The sequence below is a fragment of the Phalacrocorax carbo genome, chromosome 16 (genome assembly GCF_963921805.1).
Source record: "Phalacrocorax carbo chromosome 16, bPhaCar2.1, whole genome shotgun sequence".
NCBI classification, from domain to species: Eukaryota; Metazoa; Chordata; class Aves; order Suliformes; family Phalacrocoracidae; genus Phalacrocorax; species Phalacrocorax carbo.
The window spans coordinates 6354406-6377566 of record NC_087528.1 but is presented as its reverse complement, the minus strand read 5'-3'; the positions used below and the strand labels follow the sequence as shown (position 1 = coordinate 6377566).

Sequence of the window (23161 nt, the reverse complement as noted above, 5' to 3'; positions counted from 1 at the left end):
CCGCCATCGCTGTAGGAAAATGTAGAACGGAGACTCTGCAAGGGACCGTCTTGCCCTGGTCCCATTTTTGTCTTGTCCCCATTTCACCAACCCAGGGGATCCGTGGAGAACGCCAGGCGGAACGCCTGCTGGGGGCGGGCAAGGAGTCTCAGAAAAAGAAAAAAAAACTTACACACACACTGCGGGTAGCGTGATAACAGGATCACAGACTCAAATCATTCCACTGCACCACAGTCAAACCAGACTAAGCCTTGTGCTTGTAAAAACGAGAGGAGATGGGAACATAACGAACCTCTGTGTAGCTGCAATCCAGGCATCCCTTTTGTCAGAGATTCAGGCTGAAGTTGCACAACAATTTTAATTACACTTCTTCTTGCAGAACCTACCGACACTAGCTTCTGCTTTTCAGTAAGTGTGATATAAAAGCCATTCTCCTAAGGTTTTACAAGTATCAGAACTAAGTTTAAAACCTCAGGACAAGCCGGAAAAGAGCTCCAGCTCCATTGCTCCATATATTTTGTGACAACGTCAGGTAGGGAACAAATGATTCAGAAGGGAGTAGAGTAACCAAATGACCGGCAAACCATAGTTCTTTGCCAAAACAGCATTTTTCCAACTCGTTTTAGTAAATACAAGTGCAGAGCAGTTTTATCAGACACTTTCTGTGAAACAAAATCTTGCAGGAGCAGTAACTGTACTGCACATAAAAGCTGAACTTTAATATATATATATATATTTGTATCACTGAACTACACTTGACAAAGTCCCTAGAAATATTAGTGTCCAGCATCAGCATGTGGAGGTATAACGATTAACACAGCTATCATATTGGGAATAACAAAAAAGCAATGAAATAAGTCTTAAGTCTAGAGTGTACGGCACCATCCCCAATGAGAAATCAAGCTCTTTTCCTTGATTCTCATGCCAAGTATTCCTATGGAAAATACGTGCATGTACACAAGTACTTTTATTTTTGTATTTTACTGAACATCTACATGCATCATCTTCAAACCATGCCATTGGTTGAAAAGACTGAAACATTTTGGTCTACCATCTGAACCAAATCACAAAATACTGTGAAAACTGTACGTGCATGCTTGAGAAGCTCTTGTAGAAATACAAATCTGCTAATAGATAGGAGCAGCTTTGCTTGTTTCTGGAAAGTTGAGCCCCTCTTTCTTCCCCAAAAGAGTTTTAAACAAGTTCAGATGAAGGGTAGAGAAGCAATGGAGAAGAGAGGTGTTGCTAGTTTCTTATGTAAACAAACAATTTTATTAAGTGACTTTCAATGAACCAGCTGCTAAACATTTGCTCTGTATCATCACCACTTGCAAAGCGCTGAGATTTGGCTCCATAGGCAGGTTTAAAAAAAACAGCAAAGACTGAGAGGAAAAATGTTACGAAGCATTTAACTGTAGGTTGTGTGCATGCATTCCTTGACACTTCAGTGTTCAATTACAACATCTGCACCTGTAGAGGTAACACTTCATCTCTCCTAACAAGACTTGTAAAAAATTGTTTCCTTCAATCACACCATAGAACAGAAGAGTAAGAACTGAGAAAAGCTATATTTCAGCAGCATAATGAAATATTATTTTGGGTATGAGACACACAAACCAAAAAGCATTAAATCAGATCCCATAATAATTTCCAGTGTGGGAGAACCATCACAAGTATTATCCTGAGAAACCAGCAGCACCAAGGTGGTCTGCACTTCCATGCAGGTGACAGATGATAACAGCCTCAACTCTTACATATGTATATAGTTTTGTCCAAAACCTCCATCTCAAGATGGGCAAACTTTATATGTCTGCACAGTCATAAAACTATTATGGACTCCAGAATGGAAGTGGTGAAACCTAAACCGCATTACAACCAAGGTGGTCTAAATATATGCTGTATTCACACTTCAAAAAAGCTGGAACTATAACTATTTACTTATACAATCAAATCTTCCCTTCTTTATTGTTTCATCTTTAGCTTTTATATATTATTACTAATAATATCTTTTACAGTTTATGGTTGGACTCGATCTTAAGGGTCTTTTCCAACCTAAATGACTCTATGATTCTAATAACATATAAATGAACTTCAAACTAAATGTTGTAAAACAAACATTTCCTCCTGTACACCCGATATCCTCCTCGATACCTGTCAAGCTGGCCATTATACCTCCTACACCGACGGGGTATAGAAGTACTAATAACACACATGGCTATTCTGCTTTTCACCTCTGATCTTAAGCAACAGTGTTCTAAGTTTCTCTATTTATTAGCAAATAAACGAGGCCAGCCTTAAAGTATATGCACTTCTGCTGGCTGCAGATAACACCTGGCACAGAACCGTGGCACTTCCACGGGAAGGCTTTGGGATCATTGCTATGACTACCCTGCGAACGTTAAATTGTGAGCGCAGTGTACACTTACCGCCAAGGTCCTTATTGAACATGTACTCTCACACTGGTGTTTCACGAAATTACTACTCTAATTATTTCTGAAATTTTTGCAATGACTAGGAAGACTTTTGTCTGTCGATTACAATGCTATTTTGGAGCCAAAACAAACAGCAAAAAATGATATTTTTTTTTAAAATAATACCTTCAATATGCCTTCAAATAATTCTATAGTGAGAGGGCTAAACTTTGTCTTGTTCTCTCAGGGCTAATTTCAGAGGTCATTATTTAGTACACCTTCTGGTGGAAAGAAATACAATTTAACATTTGTGATCAACACATCAATCTGACTAAAGCATCAACAGCCCAGAATGCTTGCATCATTTTATGAAAACAATTTAGATACAACTTGAGAGCTTTTGTTTAGTAATTGGGATGTGTATTTACTAAAAACTGCTACTTACAGACACAGCAAGTCTTCACAGCCAGAAACTGTGCAGAACAGGTCCAAACTGAAGGGAGCTTAAATACTTACACATTTTTAAAAACACAATTATTTATTGTGGAAAAGAGGCCTTTAGACCTCTGTGTTAGGTCTTCAGAAAAGTGCATAAATCTCCCACCTGCAATTGGAACATTACTCAAGTGCAAATCAGATAAGTAAAGTTGCTTCAAAAATGATCACTGAAATTGAAATAAGAGTAAAAACAGTCAAAGAGGCTTTAACACACATGTCCCAGCCTCTATTTATAAATGGCATCAAGGCCGTGCCTGTTTCCAGTCCCTAAATTGCCACAAGTCTCTAAGCTTCTATATTTTAGTTCTTCAATGAAATGAGAAATATTTCCCTACAGTCTAGTAAATTATGAAATAATCAGATATTAAAATATTAGCAGAGGCAAAATAAATAATTTTAATAATTAGGTGTCCAAATTTCACACAGCAAGACACAAGATGACAGTGTTGGACAAAGTCAGCAAGACCTTTTCTTTCTTTTTCATGTAATTTCTTCAGCCACAAATGGAAACAGATTTTTCCTTGATTTTTTTCTGTTGTATTCAACTCAGTCTGTAGTGTGACAGATTATAATATAACTATACTTTTTTATTTCCTATTCCTCTACTTAAAATAAAACAGATAAGAACCACAGAGATTTAGCCTATTTGTAACCCACTCTCATGACATATTTTATGCAACCAAACTAAAGGGATTAGAGAAACAACCTTTCCCCTCAGGTAATTACACAGAAGCTTTTTAAGAATACTTTGTTATTATATAAATGCAAGTTTAAATTACATTCTAGAAAAATCCTTGGAGCACTTCCTATAGTCACTTTTGCTATTAGGTGATGTCTATGACAGGCATTGCTAAACTAAATATAAAATTTATATCTACAAGTCACCACCAATAGTTATGAGTATTAGAGCAATTCTTTTGCAAAAGATCTGGTTTTGACAGAGATTTCTACCATAAACTTCAGAAGAATTTAAAAAACCCAACGTTGCATAAACTATGTAAACGGATATTCTGTTTTAAGACTATGGCAACACTATTTATTTGAAGTGAAATATACTTTTAGAAACATGGATTTTACTATTCCACACAATGCCTCAAATCACTGTCATTATGCACCTGTGTGGATGTGTTTGAAACTGCAATAGCACTGTTCGCTGTCACACCACTGGAAAAATAATAATTAAAAAAACCCACTAAAATGCCTGCCACTTCCCTTTGTATGTGTTTGCTGACGAGCTACTCAAGATACAATCCTGTGGCCATTTCAGAATCAAAGTCCATTCAGATCAAAGCAGTTTATGAGAAATCACTGATGTACCTACTGGGTTCTGAGCTGCAATTCCACAAGGCATTGTTTCTACCGAAGATGGTGAACTATATTTTCACCCATCTCAAGGAAGATAAGGTTGTGTTCTAAAGGTTCACTGGGTCTGCATTAGCTTGTAATTACTTAATTTGATTCTGCAAATAGTCAAAGAAATACAGAAAAATAAAGTGTCTTAGAACTTGTGGATTCATATTAATAGCAAGAGACTGTTAAAAGGACTAATTTTTTCGGCAAGGGAGGAAAAAAGGCATAAGGAAGCCATCCATTTCTGACAAAAATATTACTGCCTCTTACATATTACTTACATACATATCATATATGAACACATACTTGTGGAATCTCAATACTGTCCAGAAACATCAGCACTAAATGAAGGGCTTGGTTTCCAGAAAGTCAGCCTTGCAGGATGAGCAGTTCCTCTATACTGCGCACGTGGATTCGTTCTTAACGCTCACATGCGCTGACACATCCATGACCAGAAACGTACAGATGCAAGACACAGAGGTTTTGCACCGGTGCTGAAATCTGAACGAACCGGCCAGTAGAATATATACTGGCTTTAGAGTAGGGCACTGTATTTCTGTAAATACAAACTTCTTTATCTTTAGGAGCACAAACCACCCCAACAATTCTGCCAACTTCTCTCTCCATCCAGCAAAAAACAGGGTGAAGGCTAATTTTTTCTATTCAATTACAAAATAATTACTTATTAGCATTACTAATTCCATTCCTAATCTTAAAATTAACCCCAAATCACTGGTATAACAGAACCAAAAGAACAGTAGTACAGATTCATTATTAAAGAGTAAGCTATCTCCAAAATTAAAACATTTTCCATTTTAAATTAGGAGGGTGATATCATTTAATATTAGAAATCCCTATGTTATTTTTCAACACCCTGAATCAAAAAAATAAAAAAAGCATAACAGAAACAGAGAGCCATAGGACATGGAAGCAACCTGGGAAGAGGACAACATGAGTGGAAGTAGCTTATATTAGAAGACACTTTGAAAACCAGGAATAGGTACTAATCACTGGCTGTAGGGGAAATAGTCTAGGCATACTTTTAATGTGTCATGCAGTCTCCCGGGCTCGTGGATCCCAGAGCCTCAGTTTTGGCTAAAGGGGGCACTCACACAAGCACAAGGTTGGGACTGGCCTCTGCCAACATCATCATAATATGTGGGCCCTGAAGCATCCACCAGTCGACTGGGATCTTGAAACTTTAGTCTTTCAAATCCTTACTCTAACCCAAACATTAAACCTAAGCTTAGTTACCACTAGAGAACATCTGAAATGAATTATGAGCTCCTCAGCTATCTACAGAGCTTCGCAGCACAGTGCTGGTAACTAAAAAGTAAGTTCAAAATCCACAGCACACTAACCCACTTTACAAATACTTGCCTGAAGTGGAGCACTACCATGTTTACTCTGCACTGAGAGCACCCACATGGGGAATCAATTCTGAGCAGCCAGTGGACTGTAAAGTCAGACTCATTTTGTTAACATAAATAAGTGCAGACTGACATGTTATGTGAAAGCCACGGAAGATAATTAATGCAACTACATTATCAATGAATCAGATGTTAAAATACTAAAAGATTAAATTCAGTTGATAACAATTAAATCTCCCTGAAATTATAAATAATAGTCAGTGTAAGGAATTTAAAGATTAAAAGCTAGAGTTTTTAATAATGTCTGTAGTGATTTAAGATAGTCTCTATTTATGTCAAATACCTAAGAGATTATAGAAATAAAGGAATACAGACTTCAGCCCTGTGACTTTTATTGAATAGAAGTATCTTCACAATGCCTCTATCAGCCTAGATAAGGTACATTGCAACATTTAACTGAGTAGTTTTAGCAAATAACTTCTGGTTTGTTTCAGAATAAGCTGTTTTCCTTAGAAACTATTTCCATAACTTTGAATTTAAAATGGATAAACGTATGGAAATAATATTTTACAGAGTCAAAAATGGAAGCAGCGTAACAAGAGTCGATCTTGTCATACGTGCATCTGCTGTACGTAAACCACTCCTTCGCGCAGAAAACATCAAACTTGTTGTGCCCTGATTACTTTTTGCATGTACAAGGTCAGCAAAAAAGCTGTTGCAAGTTAGTTAACGAAGTGTCTTCTGTTTGCTGCAGGCCATTTCTCTGAGCCCTCGCTACGTTTGAAAACTAAGTATTCACACAAAGAAGTGCAGTATCAAAGAGGAAAATCCACATTAAAAGTTGTAATTTATGGATCTTAAAAAGGAGAAAAAAAAAATCACAAACACCATATACTAAATCAAGTACTAATATAATTTAAATAAATACATCTTTCAAATGTATCCCTTCCTCTAAAAGAGTCCAAAGCAACTAGTCTTTAGTTTGAATTATTTGCCTACTCTGTGTCCATTCTAAACTGAAGCCCATTTTATTTATTTGACAGGGCAAGACCAGCTGCCATCATTCAGTCCTGGTTTACTCCTACCACTGGAAAGTCAACAAACTTGGGTGGCTTGGTTCTTGCTTTACTTTTTAAATTTTCATGGCTGACTAGAACTGTGAAGATGCAGCTTTACAATGGGAATATAACCCAGACAAATTATAGGAAGGTAGTTAGATGAGACAAAGCGTAAGTTTATTGAACAAATTTGCCTAAAAACTGGGGATCGTTCAACAATTACTCCATAGTCACTTACTTCAAAGACTCTTCCAGTTTGCGAATTTTCTTTTGAGCATCCCCTCTTTCTTTATCAAGATCATTCCGGATGCCATGTATCTACCATTTGAAGGAAAAAAAAACCCGTTATTTTAGCTAAAACAAAGTCTGATTTTAAAAAATGTTAATTATAAAAACTATTTATTTTGCATATTTCTTTTGCACTGATGTAGACAACCACCTATGTATTTCTAAAATTACATAAAGTTCAAGAATAAGGATTAACAGAGATGACGTATGAGAATATAGCCAATAGAGCTATTTTCATCTCAAAATGAACATTACTGTCTAGAATAAAGAAATATCAGTAATTACATAAAAGTGAACTGGATTTTCTTTAGCTAACAGGAAAGCATACAGAAATCTGCCTAAAAGGATGGCATGTATTCTCTATGGTGCAGAGTTCCTACTTACCAATTCGTGAATACCCAAAGTGAACCACTTTTTATCAATACTTACAACAATAAAAATGCCAAACATAACAATAGTAAATAACATTACTTTAGAATAATACATACTCGGACATTAGCTAGCTGAAGGTAGATACTCCTGAGAAAAGTAAAACTCTTCCTCAAAGTGGTTTACTACCAATGAACTTCTGACCCAGTGATATCAAACCAGAGTGCTTGGATCATTTATATAAAACTTTTCATTTTTCCATTTTGCATCCAGACATTAAAAACACCACTTGGAAACGCGGTGGTATGGCACTCTTGGGTAAGCGTACAACTAACAAACCCACAAAAGCACACAGACACCTCTAAAATGATAGAGCATCTTAGCTAACCATTATTATTCCATAGTAAACTGTGACCACGTGCTGCTTACAATATAGTGTGAATCCAGAAGAATAAGTCACCTGTCACGCCAATGGATGTGGCAAGAAATCAATCCCAGTGCAACCCGAAAGCCTCTGCATCCTCACGCAACAGAAAAAAGCTGCCCCCACGTCCTGGTTTCAGCTGGGATAGAGTTAATTTTCTTCGTAGTAGCCAGTACGAGGCTATGATTTGGATTTGTGCTGGAAACAGTGGTGGTAATGCAGAGGTGTTTTAGTTGTTGCTAAGCAGTGCTCACACTAGTCAAGGACTTTTTCAGCTCCCCATGCTCTGCCAGGGGCACAAGAAGCCAGGAGGGGACACAGCCAGGACAGTGACCCCAGCTGACCCCAGGGATGTCCCACACCGTGTGATGTCATGCTCAGCACATAGACCTGGGGGAAGGAGGAAGGGGGGACGTTCGGAGTGATGGCGTTTGTCTTCCCAAGTCACCGTTACGCGTGATGGAACCCTGCTGTCCTGGGCATGGCTGAGCACCCGCCTGCCCATGGGAAGCAGTGAATGAATTCCTTCTTTTGCTTTGCTTGTGTGCGCGGCTTTTCCTTTACATGTTAAACTGTCTTTATCTCAACCCAGGAGTTTCCTCACTTTTACTCTTCCAATTCTCTCCCCCATCCCACCGGGCGGGAGTGAGACAGCAGCTGTGTGGTCCCTGGTTGCTGACTGGGGCTAAACCATGACACCGCGTCATCTACCTATCTCTTCCCTGTCATCTCTTACCTAGATCAGCATTAGTATACGTGTTCACTTTGAATAATCTTGCAGGATAAAAATCTTCCATATCACTAAACATCACCACAGAACACAGCAGAGGATCGCTACTGTCTAACATCACGGGGTCCCACACCTCTCTCCATTTCCCTTTGCTCAGCCGTGCTGCTTATCCCTCTTCCTTTCCACTTCCCCAAGCAAACTGTGCATTTCCAAGTAATCCTCCTCCATGCAACAGCCATTACACCAGGCATTATCTATACACACATATTATAAAAGACATTTGCACACAACAGTGAGACAAACAGACCTCTTACATAAATATCCTAAAAATACTCAGTTATAAAAAAAACTTTGAGGCCCTTTAATTCTCCTCTAAATGTTTGTATTCTTCCCAGTGTATTTTAGTTACCATTTAAATTTGAAACACTATTTTAATTCCTCTTAGTATTTAATTGATGCAGAATGAAAATGGCAACTTTCAAGACCTCAGAAGGAACACAGCCTAGCGATCTGAGAAATTGCTTCTCTCCCTCTAAAGCAATATAGTCACAAAAAACATTGAACGAAACCCGACTCCCACTTCCTAAATTCACTAACCAGGAGTAGACATTTTTAGGAAGAATTCTTTTCTCTAGTGCTTCTGGATCAAGAGAGGAAAGCAGCTTCAGAATTTGGCAAGCTCCCAGGCATGGTCCAAACCAAGGGTTTTCATAATATTTTTTGCCAAAGGCAGATTAAGTACAAGAGTTTGCTTTGCTTTTAGGATTGCTCAAGTAACAGTGTGTCGATGTGACATACTAAGCATGTCTTTCTTTACCAGATGGGGAGCACAGGAAATCCTTTATTCACCTACAACCATTTGCAATGTTACATACTATTAAGTCACTACAATAAAGAAAAACGTGTTTCAATAAGCATATAGTCAGAAGCATAGGAGCACAGTCCAATGAAAAAAACAAATTCAGAGATTCTCTACTATAAGCAGCTCCATGTAGGTATTTACTCCATGGAAGTCTGAATGCTTAGTTGGTTTGAAAGAGCCTCCAAACCGATGGGTTGTCTGTCAGAGAGTAAAGAAGGTATTGCCAAACCTGGTAAAATTGTATATATTTAACAGCTGGCTCAAGAATGGCTCTCAGGAATAATCTGTCACTGTTCTTACGCTCAGCTGAATGTTTGGAAAACAAGCAGTAGATTATTTATAAAAAGCAGGTGTTTCCTTTGCTCGTAAAACCATTTAGCCTAACTGGTTCCTGATTCAGCAGATAAGCACATTTAATCAAACAGTGACATTGAGGGTTACTACCTATTATTTGTTTCATGTTTAAATATCCTAGCAGGCAATAGCCACCGTAGGCTCATAAAGATTATTAGATAACGGGTAGGTTCTTAAGTGAACAGATTGCACCAGAGACTTCATGATTCCTTTACTTGAAGGCAAGCTTGTTTTAGTATTTTATGGGCCAATCCATACTATTTTATGGATTTATATCCATAGGTTGTTCACATGTATTTTTTCCTCCTCCTTTCTCAAAGATTTGATTTCGAAAACACAGTTACATTAAAATTTATGAATAGGCAAACTGCTGTAAAAATATCTATTAAAAATAAAGGGTCTGCTTTCTTATTTACTGATAGAGTTACAACATCAATAACTGTGCTTAATGGTGTGGAGTGATTGCAGACATGCTCTTAGCCCATGCTATGCCTTCTCCCAAATGATCCTCAAACCTCACTCCAGAGCCACACAAGACGGACACCACTGCAGAAAGGTAATACAGGTGCATCCACCTGACTGCCCAGAATCGTAAAGATTTATAGTGTAGATGTGAGCAAGTTGATGGCATTTGGACTTGGTGCCTGGAAACACTACCAGCCATATTTAACCTGTACTTATCTGCAGAGGAAGTGAGGTATTGCACTAAATCAATGTCCACTGTACTTCAATAGCTATAAGATATCCAAATTATGCTAATTTTTTTATTTTTGACCTGCAATATTATTCCAATCCTAGGCTTTTCTTGAGGCCAACGTCATAAAAACTATGACTTGACTAAAAAGACAAATGTAGCCTAGGTTTAGACCGAAACATATCTTGGAACAAAAAGGTATTTGGCTTCAAGTCAGCAGAAGGCACTAACTCAAACAAAAAAACCTCACCACAATTCATGCTGCAAAGGTTGTTACCAAGTGACAAGTAGCTATGATCAGAATTCATTATTCGATGTTATAAATTTGCCACATTTGGAAATGACATGTTTGATTAACATATCCTTTCAATTAAACTGGCATCTAATGCACCCTCTTACTAAACTCTGCATGAGTTAAGCATACAACATCACTAAACTTGAAGTTTAATCTGAAACCTATTTATGTTTAAAGTCTAAAAGTGTAGACAATTTGCAAAGTGCTTTATAATGAAGTGTATCTAGAATCAGAGACAATAAGTCTGTACTTTATTAGCTGTACATAAATTTGTCCTTGAATTTGTCCAATTGCCTTTCCAACACATGCTTGGATTCCAGAATTTACTACTTTGCGATTTCAGAATTTATACCTTCATCTTCTGTGTACAACAAAATTGGAAATGTGCATAAGATGGTGCATGAAAACATTACCTGTTTTTCATATACACGCTCCAAGTGAAGTTTTTCTTGTTGAAGCTTGTATTCTTGATCCTGCAAAGGAAGAGACGTGTATTCTAAATAGACAAACCACATTTTTTCTTTCATTCTCTACCACATCAACCGTGAAATGAAAGACATTGGCGGAAAAATAGACACCAAAACTCAAACAGGATTGATACACGATACAGATGTGGAACTCATTATCCTGAGATAGGAGGATTAATTTAAATGTCTGTGGGAAGATGGAATATTGAACTGAATTGTTAAATAGCAAGAAAAATAAAAAAGGTTGAAACTTATTTTAAAATGTTTGCAGTTCAGGAAAGGAAAAAGGTATTTGTAGTTCATTGACATGCTTCTCTATAGTCCATCGATAATATTTTAACATGTGAATTGCAACAAACAGTCAAAAAGTTCCTGTGAAAGTTCTGCTCTTTCCCACACAGCGATCTCTTTTAGTTATACATTTTAAATCAATCTTTAAGCATAAGGTGATAATTTATATATTTCTATGAATCAAATACATACAAAGATGCATGTTATACACAAGTGCATGTTAGTACGGCTGTCTAAACATTCAAATCACTGGAGAAAGTAAAAAGGGCTGGTCATTCTTGAGCAGGAAATTCAGGGCTCACCCTCAGCTGTTGCTGTCTTTGACGTTCTGAATCTTGTAATTGTTGTTTTAACAGAGACACACTATGCTGTAGTTCTTCAATTGCATCAGATGCCTGTAGAAATTTAACAGAAAGGAATTTTTGTGTTGCATTCCTCATTAGCTCTACAAATACATCTTTTGCATTTTTAAATTTATTTCTCAAAGGTGCCTGGAAATTGGAAAAATTATCAAATTGGGGGAAAAAAAAAAACCTGTGTGAGTTTACAACTCTGGATAAGTCACTTCTGTCTGGTGAACTTAGAAATGTAAGCAAAACCACAAAAAATAACTAATAAGAAAAAAACACCTTGGGACTAAAAATTGAAAGAAAAAAATACTTTGTAAATTAAATGGACAAAAGTATCATCAAAGCTCCCAGAATTCCAGTAAATAAATAAAAAAGACCTCATTTGTCCAATAGCTCTAAGGATTAGCAGATGGTATTTAAAACATGAGCCTTTTCTACAATTATTTAACTTGAAAGTTGCATTAAACATATACTGTGTATCTACCTATTCGTATTGGTAGATATCAACCTGAAAGATGCTTTTACAGAAGGAAACAAGAATTATTACTTTTTGGCTGGAATGTATGCTTGCAGAATTTAAAAATAATTTATTAACACATAAATATTTAACATAATGTTCCATACTAAGAGGCCTGCAAGACAGTTTATTTCTGGCAAAAAACATTTTCCCTCACTGAGAGGCCTTATGAAAACATTAAGTCCTGAAGTGTGCTGAGGTTCTCTGGTATCCAGAATTTTTACAGAAGTACAAACAAAATCAGCATATTAATTGTACCTTATCTGAGTCAGCTATGGAAATACTACCCCTACGTACACATACACACATGCACACCCTGGAATTATCATCAACTTCAGAACTTGAGGTGATTTTTCAGTCAAATTTGGGAATGAAAAATTAAATCACAGGGTTTTTTTTAAACTTATGCATACAAAGAACTCGGGGAACTCAACAGTTCCTTGGTTTTGTTCAAAAGCATTACATTCATATTGAGGAGACCACTTAAAAAAATAAAAATTTTAATGCCTATTATACATGGAAGCATACCTTAGCTGCAGAGAGTGCATGTTCCTGCTTTATAAAATTTATATCGACATCATATTTACTTTGTAGTTGCTGAATGTTCTCCTCAAATTCCTGTATAATATGGTCCTTGTCTTTCTGAAGTGAGCCGTGCCTACAAGTAGTAAGCAAACAGAATACAGAAATTGCTTTCATATTTTGGCATCTTACCCGCTTGGTATCAATCCTACAGAGTATTCCAGTCCACCTGCCCCATGTGCTCATTGTAACAGAGTGAAATGCTTATAAATAATGGAGAGATAACATACTACTTATCATGGTCATTTGGGTCAGTTCCAAGATGAGTTTTACATCAATTAATACATTTTCATTACAATTTTCTAATGCCAACTACCATTCACTGAGTTCTTGAAGTAAAATTAATAACGTCTGCATATGGACATTCCATATTCTTCAATGTTAAAAACAGCAACCACTATTTAATTACCTTGCTTTCATTTCCTGAAGTTCAGAGAATACCGCCTGGTAACGTTGTTCTGCAACAGTCTTTTCTTGAGATAATTTTTGACGCTGTAAATTACTATTTTCAGCTTCAACAGTCAACTGCTGGACGCGAGCCTCCAGTTTTTTGACTGTCTGGTTCTAAAAGAAGAGATCATTGTTGAGAAAACACCAGAATAAATTATGGAATACCCCTGTTGTTATTCAGTAGCCTAAAGCAACAAGGTTCTTTGGTGGTTCAGAGACAAGAGTTATAATAGCAAAGCTGTCATCAATCACAACAGTAAATTCTGTGTAGTATATAAAAAATAAAATTAGTCTTCAAAATACGGATGCCTAATACACCGCCCCTTCCCCTCACCAAAGTAATGTGTCTTCTCCCCTAAGCAAAACAGTCTGTGCAACTGGTTTCTAAAGTACAAAACTTCTGAAATGGGAGAGAAGACAGATATTTCTATGAAAAACTGTAATGGAGGATAATATATGCAGAGCATTTTAGACCTTCCATTAACCAACAAGTGCATTATCACTAGCAATATGTACAACCTCATGTGGGAAACAGTACTTTGGAGGAAAAAAAACCTATGTATACATATGAAAAAATATTTTACTGACCATTGTGGTGAGCAGCAGCTATAAAAGGTCAGCCAGAAAACATATTAAACTATACGGCATCCAGTGAAATCTGTAGCTTTCCTATGCTGAATTATTCTTCCCATTACTTTTATGGCCATCGTATGTTGACATAAAAAAAAAAAAATACATATTTATCTCAAATTTCTAAACTAAAGTAAGGAGCAACACACTTAGGTTGCTAAAGAATTATAAACAACTGCCTATTATATGCACACTTTGGCAAAACTACATTCAAGGATATAAACAGTCACATACAGTAATATCTGCTATGGATTTGGAGGATATAAAAGGAACAATGGTAATACAAACGCTACATTAACAGTTGGAATGCAATCTAGTTGTGTCAAATCAATTAACAAATATTAGCCAAGTAATTCACCAATAATCTTGTAAGGTAAGTATATCATCTCTATTTTATTCCTGGAAAATGGAGCCATGCAGTGAAGGAAAGTGTGCACAGGGATATAGCAGATTCATGCCAGGACTGAGAGAGCATTCCTCAAGTCTCTGCTGGTATACCTTTCCCTAATCCCCTTCTCCATATCATTTGATTAATCACAGTGATTCCTTTTCAATAAATCACAAATACCTATCAGAAGTTATATATTTTTCCAACAACTTCAACTCCTAATATAAACTATTTTTAAAATGAGCAGAATAAGAAAGGACAGGTAGCATGAGACTACTCTACTGCTTCCCATTCCTCCCTAAATTTACATTAATATGCATGGAAATGAGAGAAGAATTCCTCAGGAGGCTGGAGTCAAAAAAATAAGGCACAGCTGTCCTTGCAGGATGTATGTATCATAGTTATTTCTATATTAACAAAGGTCCGAAGATGAGGGAAGTGGAAGAGTATTTTCACCCTCTGTTAAAGTAAAATAAAAACTCAAACATCTGCCATCTCAAGCCAGTGCCCGAGTTGTCACAGAATTGTTAAATGAGCCTGGAGTAATGCAAGAACCTCACATAGCTGGAACGGTCACCTGAACTTTCTCAAGTGGCTTAAGGTATTTCATGAACATAGTACAGCAAACTTTTCCATCAGTACAAAGCCAGCTGCACTGTATGGGCTGGGGGGGGGTGGGGTGTTTGGTTGGTTTGTTGTTTATTTGTTTTTAAAGAGCAACAACAACAACACACACACAAAAAAAGATTCCTACTCACCATACCAACAAACATCATAACTCCTCCCAGGCCCCCCCACCCCTCAAGGAAGTTACTACTTGTTCAATGGACAAAGCCCCACTTATCAGCTCTAAGGTATTAGCTAAATTGTTCAGCCAGTTTCACTTGCTAACAGGAATGGCATTCTTGACAACGTGAAACTCTAAAATACCAACCAACAAAAAACAAAACAAAGAAAAAAAAAAGCCAAACCCACAAACCACAAAAATCAGGAGAGAGAAAAAAAGAGACAGAGAAGAAAAGAAAACTAATTTCCAGTGACAGTCTAGTCTTTTATCTTAAGCCCTGCCTTGAACCCTACCTTGTTTAATTATTAAATCAGAAGCTGCTCAGCAAGATCTGTCTAGTTTTGATGGTTCTTAAACTCAATCTTGCTGACAGTCTGTGTCCATTTTTCTCTGTATTTACTGTTACCTATGACATGATCTGAATGCTAATTTTTAAATTCAACATTCATTAATAAAGGAATAAATTTTTTTGACATTGTTTTTTCACCCATTCAATTTTCTTCATACCTCATCCTGATAAAAAGTACAGGATGTTTTCTTGAGAATACCTGTTAATATTTTGCTTTTTACATCATTTATATAGCTGGCACAAAATCCAGATTACACCTGTTTACATGTTTCTAATTATTCTAGTGAAGAAATGCAGTAAATTAGAATAATAAAATAATTATTTTTAAATCCCTTTTTATTTGACTGTAATCTAACAGGAGCATTTGATCATTCAAAGAGGAGACGGGTAAGTAAGAAGTCACCTCTATCTATGAAAATAGATGTACTATATAAATCCTTTCTTATAGCCTACAAACCCACGGAGACAAAAGTTCTGCTAGCTTGAATCAAAAACAGTGAGAAATGCTAGAAACAGTCCTTCAGTACAAATGTATCTTGTCAATGCTTATAAATATCTGAAGGGCGGGTGTCAAGAGGACGGGGCCAGACTCTTCAGTGGTGTCCAATGACAGGCCAAAGGGCAACAGGCACAAGTTGGAGCACGGGAATTTCCACCTGAGTATGAGGGAAAATTTCTTTCCTATGAGGGTGCCAGGGCAGCGGCACAGGCTGCCCAGAGAGACTGTGGGGTCCCTTCCCTGGGGACATTCACCCCCCGCCTGGACGCGGCCCTGTGCCCCTGCTCTGGGGGTGCCTGCTCCAGCAGGGGTGGGACAGGGTGAGCTCCAGAGGGCCCTTCTAACCCCCGCCAGTCTGGGATTCTGTGATATATCTGATAATATTCACTGAAAGGCTGTACTTCTATGAATTTTATCTGGCAGAAAAATCCTTGGTTGGACTGGCTGCCGGGACACTGTTCTCTTCCAAGACAGAGCAACTGCAGTACACTATCAAAAATATTTCTCAGCCCAACAGTATTCATGTACACTTTTGCACAAATGCATGAAATCTGAATACTGCAAAAGACACTTGCTGTCAGGACACATTTATATATATTAAAAAAAGCAACTTACAGTTGACTTTATCTGTTCCAAATAATCTTCCTCCATTTTGCTAAGACGAGCATTGGTGTCCTCAAGCAGTTCCTGCATATCTTCTGTGTGCTTCTTCCGGATATTAAACTTCTCCTTCTCCATCTCAGCCACAGCATTGTGAAGCTGCATCACAAATATTACCAAATAATAAATGGCATATAGAAGTAGCATTTATAAGTGTTGTATTATTATAGCATATAAATAGAATAACGGAGAAGCATAGGCCACATTTCTGTCCTCTATAACAGAACTAGATCATTGTCTCATGAAATAGGTATACTACGACTCTATAAAGTGGTAATTTAGAAGCCATTTAAAAATGTGTAGAGGGCATAACTTACCCGTACCGAATACTAACACACATACATATTTTTGCCAGTCTCTGCTATTCTATTTGTTTACATATTTAAACTGAACCCCAATGACTGTTGCACAAAATTAATGAATTTCTATTACAGAAACACTAATACTCTCTCCAGATGCTTACGCTGCCAGTTTATCTGCCTCTCGATTTCTAAGAGGCTGGAGAGCCTTGATGATCTACTTGTCTAATAAAAGGATTATTTGTGTCATTACTAACCCTTAATTTATTTTCCAAACACCAGTGGCCTCCCTTTCTAGTTAAGCAGCCTCAAACCTAAATTTTCTGTCTATACAGTAGTAAAGGATAATGCCACGTCAAATTAGCACACACAACGTGTATGGTGCACTGGTTGTATAACCGCTATTATGTATTTCTCAGGTTTCTGGCAAATCCCTGTCATGGCTGAAGGAGTATGATGCAACACACCAAATAAAAGCATCATTCTAAACACAATGTTAAAATCAGTTGACTTTGCACAAGTACAGATATTTGTCTCTAACATACAGACTAGCAAAGTCATGGAGGTGTCTGTGAATCTGGACCGTTATTTAACAGACTTCAACAGTGTGCAGTAACTTAACACAGAATTTTTCATCCAAAAGAGTGCCAATAAATTATTATTGTAAGTATCATGTATATATGGTGGTGTTCAGAAGATTTGCTGAATATGAGATCCTTTGAAAAATAATCAGGGTACATAAATAAATAAGTGAAGGAATGCATATTTAATCTCCAGGTGCATAAGATATAAATAAAACCAAAAATTCTGGGAATGCCTCTACCTCCTGTACAACAGACTACAGTAATGTTTGCATTATTGTTAGCAATATCTATCCAAACAATCTGCATCTATCCAAAGGAAAAAATACACAAAAGGAAGCAGTGTATAGTTATAAAAATATTGTACTGTTAACTTTTACTATACTTCCATCATACTTCCCACTATCCACATTTTTCCGTAAAGACAAATGCTCTGATTTCACTTTTAGAATTTCATGATGTTAAAATTAATGTAAGTATTTTAATTTGCCTTCCTGTTTGCATGCTGGCATCACCAATGACAGTTACAGCTGTAGAAACAGCACCTGCTAGGTGACTGTAAAAAGTGGGATGACCTCAGGCTGAAAATAATGCTACTCAAACAAAACAAAAAAAAAAAGAGACACCTCATGCTGAAACCTCAAGGTCTTAGGCACAAAGGACAAGATTTATCTCTTAGAAGACAAGAATTAAAACCGACATCACTTCCAGATGCAGGGCTGCAAAAAAATTAAATAGCACACTTCATCTATGAAGGGCGGTGGTTTTGCCCTTTTTGTGACCCTCCCTCTCCTGAGCGGGGTAAGCAAGACAAATACTGACAATAATCTGGGCAAAGGTGAAGCTGTCTTGCAACAAACAGGCTTGTCTTTCTGCTTTGCTGCTGTCTTGAATCTAATAATAAATAAAAATACATTGAAGAATTCATGACCCAATGCAAAAGTAATAGTTCAAAGGAAACACCGTGGCAGCAGGTAGCAGCAGGTTTACCGAGATTAAAATTCCATGTCAGGTCAACGAGAAATAAACACTTCCCTAATACATCCAGAGACTTGCCAAGAGGGCCAGATGAACCCCAGGAACAGAGTCACCAGCTGGGTGGGGGTGGCTGGACTGGTGGGTGTGGGTGTGCAAGCATCAGCAAAAAGAGTCTTGCAGGATTATTCCAGAAATAAGAAAGATCAGCATAAGAAAATATAACTAAAAGTAACATATTCCTTATATTTTTTTTAAGTGACAAAATGTATTATCCCACACGCACAACTGTAGAAGTCTTTCAAAGAAAGAGAGTATTATTCATTACCCTTTTCTCCCACTCATTGTTCAAAGAATCACTGCTTTGCTCACACATCTTCTTTAACTCCACAATCTGCTTCTCTTTTGCTTCTCTGACAACTTGTGACTCACGAACAAGGGTCTGAACTGTCAAAAATGGGAAAACAAACAACCATTTAAGAGATACCTTTGGGATTTTTCAGTGCTGGCAGCCGATGCAATCAGGTTACATCAGTTTTCCAGTTGACCTGGCTTTCTGAGGTTTTTTGGCTCTCAAAAATACTTAATGCATTTGCGTCTCTAAAATTTACCACTTAGATTCTGTGTCACTAAAATATTACAAGGTGTCCTCTCTCCTCTACTTTATTTACAAAATATTTCACAGTGAGTTTTTCTTACTGAAGCAGTAAATATACATCAACAAAATTCTGTAACAGAATGAAAACAGGCATTTTTAATGTGCATCCTTAGGAGAAAAGATCCTTACGAAGGTTGAATGCCCAAGATATACATGGACATTAAGTCCCCCAGCTTAAATTGCAAGTGATTGCATCAAGAATTCATAGTCTGATAAATTTTGTGGAAAACAAAGCAGGTACATATTCACTTTTGAAGTGTGACTGACGATTTTCACTACCTGGCAAGAGCGTAGGTGACTCAAACACAGCCCTTTACAGCTGAGCACAACCACCAGCCTGCCAACAGAAGCACCAGATCCCGTGCTGGACAATTTACTTTTCCAAGGAGCAGGAAACAATATACATGGAACCCTCTCCTTTTCTGTACGTAGGTTACCAAACTTGTGTATTATTTTACATGGTGGTTTAGTCCAGAGTGTAAATGGACTCAAAAAAATTCTAAAAGAAACTAACATTGAAAAATTGCTGACTAGCCACCCTCAGGGCAAGTTTCGTGCTTATGACATATTCAGGACAACTACTCATGTTTGAAACCTCTTGCCACAATAGTCCTAAGTAAATACTATGCTGTGGTTTGATTAAAATGTACTGAATGTAAAAATAAATTAACCTTGAGCCAGAGATTCCAAAAAGTTTGAAATAAGCGGTCAAAATACTTTGGTATCATCGAAGAAATTATTTTTGGTGACTCATAAAACCTGTAAGTATTAAATATAACAAGATCATACTGGCTCTTGAAAAATTTGGTTTGGAAACTGGACAGCAAAGACAACCGGACAAGCCTTTCATAAGGGAAGAGTAGGTCAAGACCTTCAAACGGAGAGGAAAGAGACATCTGCACCTAGAAGGAACACGTAAGCCCATAGCCCCAAGAAGGATGCAATACAGTACTGCCACACAAAAAACAACCACCACGAATATAAAAATCACCTTTTTTCTCCAGTTTTCTAATAGTCTCCTCAGCTTCATTTTGTTTGTTTTTGTAGAGGGACTTTAATACCTCTATTTCATCATTCTTTCTATCCAAAATCTGTAGGGAAAATTAACAATACTTCAACAAAAGTCTAGAAAACCAAAAGTACAACCAGTTCACAAAATAATATACGCTGAACTCCGTCAAAGGAGCTGCCTTCAAGATGGGCTTAGGTTGTGGAGGACGAAGTGATTAAATCTAAGTAAAATTTACAGCTAAAACTGCCAAGTCATAAAGAAAGGACTGATTTAGGTAAATGTAGGCAGTAGAGTAGATTAAAAAGGAGTTTCATGTTTTAGGGGGTCTTTCTGTTTTCTTTTAAACTTGGACGAATCCAATGTTGTTTTTGTTGAGTTTGGAAGTTTCACAGTGCTACTACTGCAACTAGAAAGGATTTGTTTCTCTTTGCATAATTATGGTGCCTAATAGTATTTAAGAACATCTAAAATTCTCAACACCATTAAGAAATACTGACATAATCGGTGAACTTCCTTACACTCGTGCACTTCACCAACTGCAACTCTTTGCATGTATTCCAAGAAACAGTGGGTTGGAATTGAGCAAATACCTGAGGCGTAACTACATTTACATTTCTGCACACGCTGATTTTTGAAAAAAAATGCTCAAATATTTGCACACTTTGAGATACTAGTTTAATTTAAACTTTGTATTTAAGATAAACATTAAAGTCACAGAAATTTTATAACAGTGCCCCAAATCTCTCATCAAACAGAAGCTTTCATCTTAAAACAATATTACTCCATCTGCATTAAATGTTTTGTGTCTTTAAAGATTCATACGACACTATTTAACCTTTTCTAAAATACCCAACATTATTAAACAACTTCAAAAGATGGAATTCTAACATCAGTTAGAAAAGGATGACAACTTCAGGGATGAGAAAGCATTTAAACTATTTCTTATTCTCACAAAGCTGTTTCCTTTAGACTCTCAGCTTTGCTAGCTAGTGATGTTTGCAGGCTTTGAGAACAGATGAGCCAAATATGCACCTGACCAAATATTAACATCCTTTCAGTAGGCTTTGATGTGTCATAGTGTTGTGTCAACTAACTTCCTGCAAGTCTGTGACTCGGTCTTAAGAAACAAAACAGAGGTACTCAGTAACACCAAGCTTACAGTAGGAGAAGTCATCACGATCCTGACACTGAGCATTTAACCCCCATATGTTCCTGGGCTCAGAGTGTATCAGAAGGCACTTAGGACCTCGCAGAATTTGACCCCACATGTTTCAGACATGGCATTAGAAGTAATCTTCTCAAAAGTGGTGTTATGCAAGACAATAAAGACAAATCCAACTTAACCCAAAGGAAGAATAACTGGTGTCATTTTAGTGCTGAGAAGAATTAAAAGCCACATATAGCTTTAACAACACAATAACGTAAGTGACAAACTGTTTATTGACCAGCCTGTGCTTTAAGATACAGTGTCAAAACGGAGATGTGGGAACAAGCACTACTGCTTTATACGTAGGAACATATGTGATACACTTGCAGATTTTAATACTGCTATTTTTTGCATTTTGCCCATAAAAAATTTAATTATTTTTGTTCATATTGTTCTATAATACAAGTGCTTTCTCTCTAAAGGAAAAATCACTGGTTTATGATTTCATCAGCATAAGAATCCATAGAAGCTGTTAGGCTGGTACAATAAATTGTCTTGTTCAAACAAACAAATCACCCTGTATTTCCATCTGTTTTCTCCAAGCATTGTTCCCTTCCTAAGTTTATATTATCATAGAATATTCAGCATTCCTATCAGCTTACACAAACTGTTACCTACTATCTTACTTTAGAGGAACATTAACTGCAATTGTGAGGAAGTTAAAGTACAACTGTAAATTATAATAATAATGTTGGGGTTTTTTTAATATATGGTATTTGGAAAAAAATACAAACACTTCTTACCTTTTGAACATCAGTATCGTGCTTCTGCTGTAATTTAAGTTTCTCTTCATGAAATTTACCTTCTGCTATTTTCATTTTCATGTCCAGCTTTAAAAGCAAAATAGAACATATGTAGAACTTAATTAAGGAATAAATTACACTAATGACCTTTGCATGACTTTTAAATGATTCATTTATGTCTTTGAGAAGGCAATGGGAAGTCACTAACAAAAAATTGCTATGAAAAACCTATATTCAGTTTCTCAGTATTTTCATATTTCATGATAAAACTGTGACAAAAGATCTCAACCTGAAATATTTATTTAGAAAATGAATTTGTAAAATGTTTTAGTTGGCAATAAAAACCACTACTACTGCCCAGATAAAGCTATCATCCTTTATTTAAATAAACACTTAAGAATGAAACTTTTCATATTCCTGTCAATATATCAAGTACAGTAAACTTGCTTTTATTCTTTAGGCAGGTGTTACATTTATACAGAGAACATCCGTTAGCCCAGATGCATGTTTATTTTTGTTTGTTTTCTATTATTCATAGATTTCAGATTATAAACACATTTCCTTCTAAAGGTTACTTAAAATGGGATTAAGGATATTACTGCTGAATTTGATGACTGAAATACATTTCCTGTCTTGCTTGTGCTTGTCCAAAGTAGCGTACTTGAACCCCCGCCCCAACACAATAACACACTGGCATTTCTTATAGTCTAAGTTTTCATCTTTGAAGTATTTTTAAATCTCTTGCATATTTTTACTACGCCATTAACGGCTGCCTTCAGGATTCTGCAAATATGATAGGTATTTTGTGATTCTCAGAGTTTTCGAAAAAACAAAAGTGACACCTCGAGTTCAGATTCAGGTTATTCCACTTCTACATTGAATCATTTCTACTGTTCAGAAAGGAAAGCGGACAGAAAACCTTCCCAGAGCGACAGACCCCAACAACCCCCCTCACTTTAGGAAGGGCAGATCAAAATCATTGGAGTGTGAGTACCAACATCTCACCAGAAGAC

The 23161-nt window shown here is 36.8% G+C and overlaps 1 protein-coding gene across 8 annotated transcripts in view; it reads right to left on the bottom strand.

Moving 5' to 3' along the window:
• CEP112 (centrosomal protein 112) overlaps nt 1-23161 on the bottom strand; it is a 173201-nt gene that overhangs the window by 115292 nt on the left and 34748 nt on the right. For all 8 annotated transcript variants that reach the window (XM_064467132.1, XM_064467135.1, XM_064467134.1 and 5 more), the window contains 9 exons: nt 22149-22235; nt 20178-20277; nt 18857-18975; nt 16629-16772; nt 13320-13474; nt 12857-12986; nt 11764-11856; nt 11117-11176; nt 6926-7005 (listed from right to left, as the gene is read on the bottom strand). In XM_064467132.1, coding sequence (XP_064323202.1) covers nt 6926-7005; nt 11117-11176; nt 11764-11856; nt 12857-12986; nt 13320-13474; nt 16629-16772; nt 18857-18975; nt 20178-20277; nt 22149-22235 — 968 coding nt within the window. The remainder of the gene's footprint in view (nt 1-6925; nt 7006-11116; nt 11177-11763; nt 11857-12856; nt 12987-13319; nt 13475-16628; nt 16773-18856; nt 18976-20177; nt 20278-22148; nt 22236-23161) is intronic.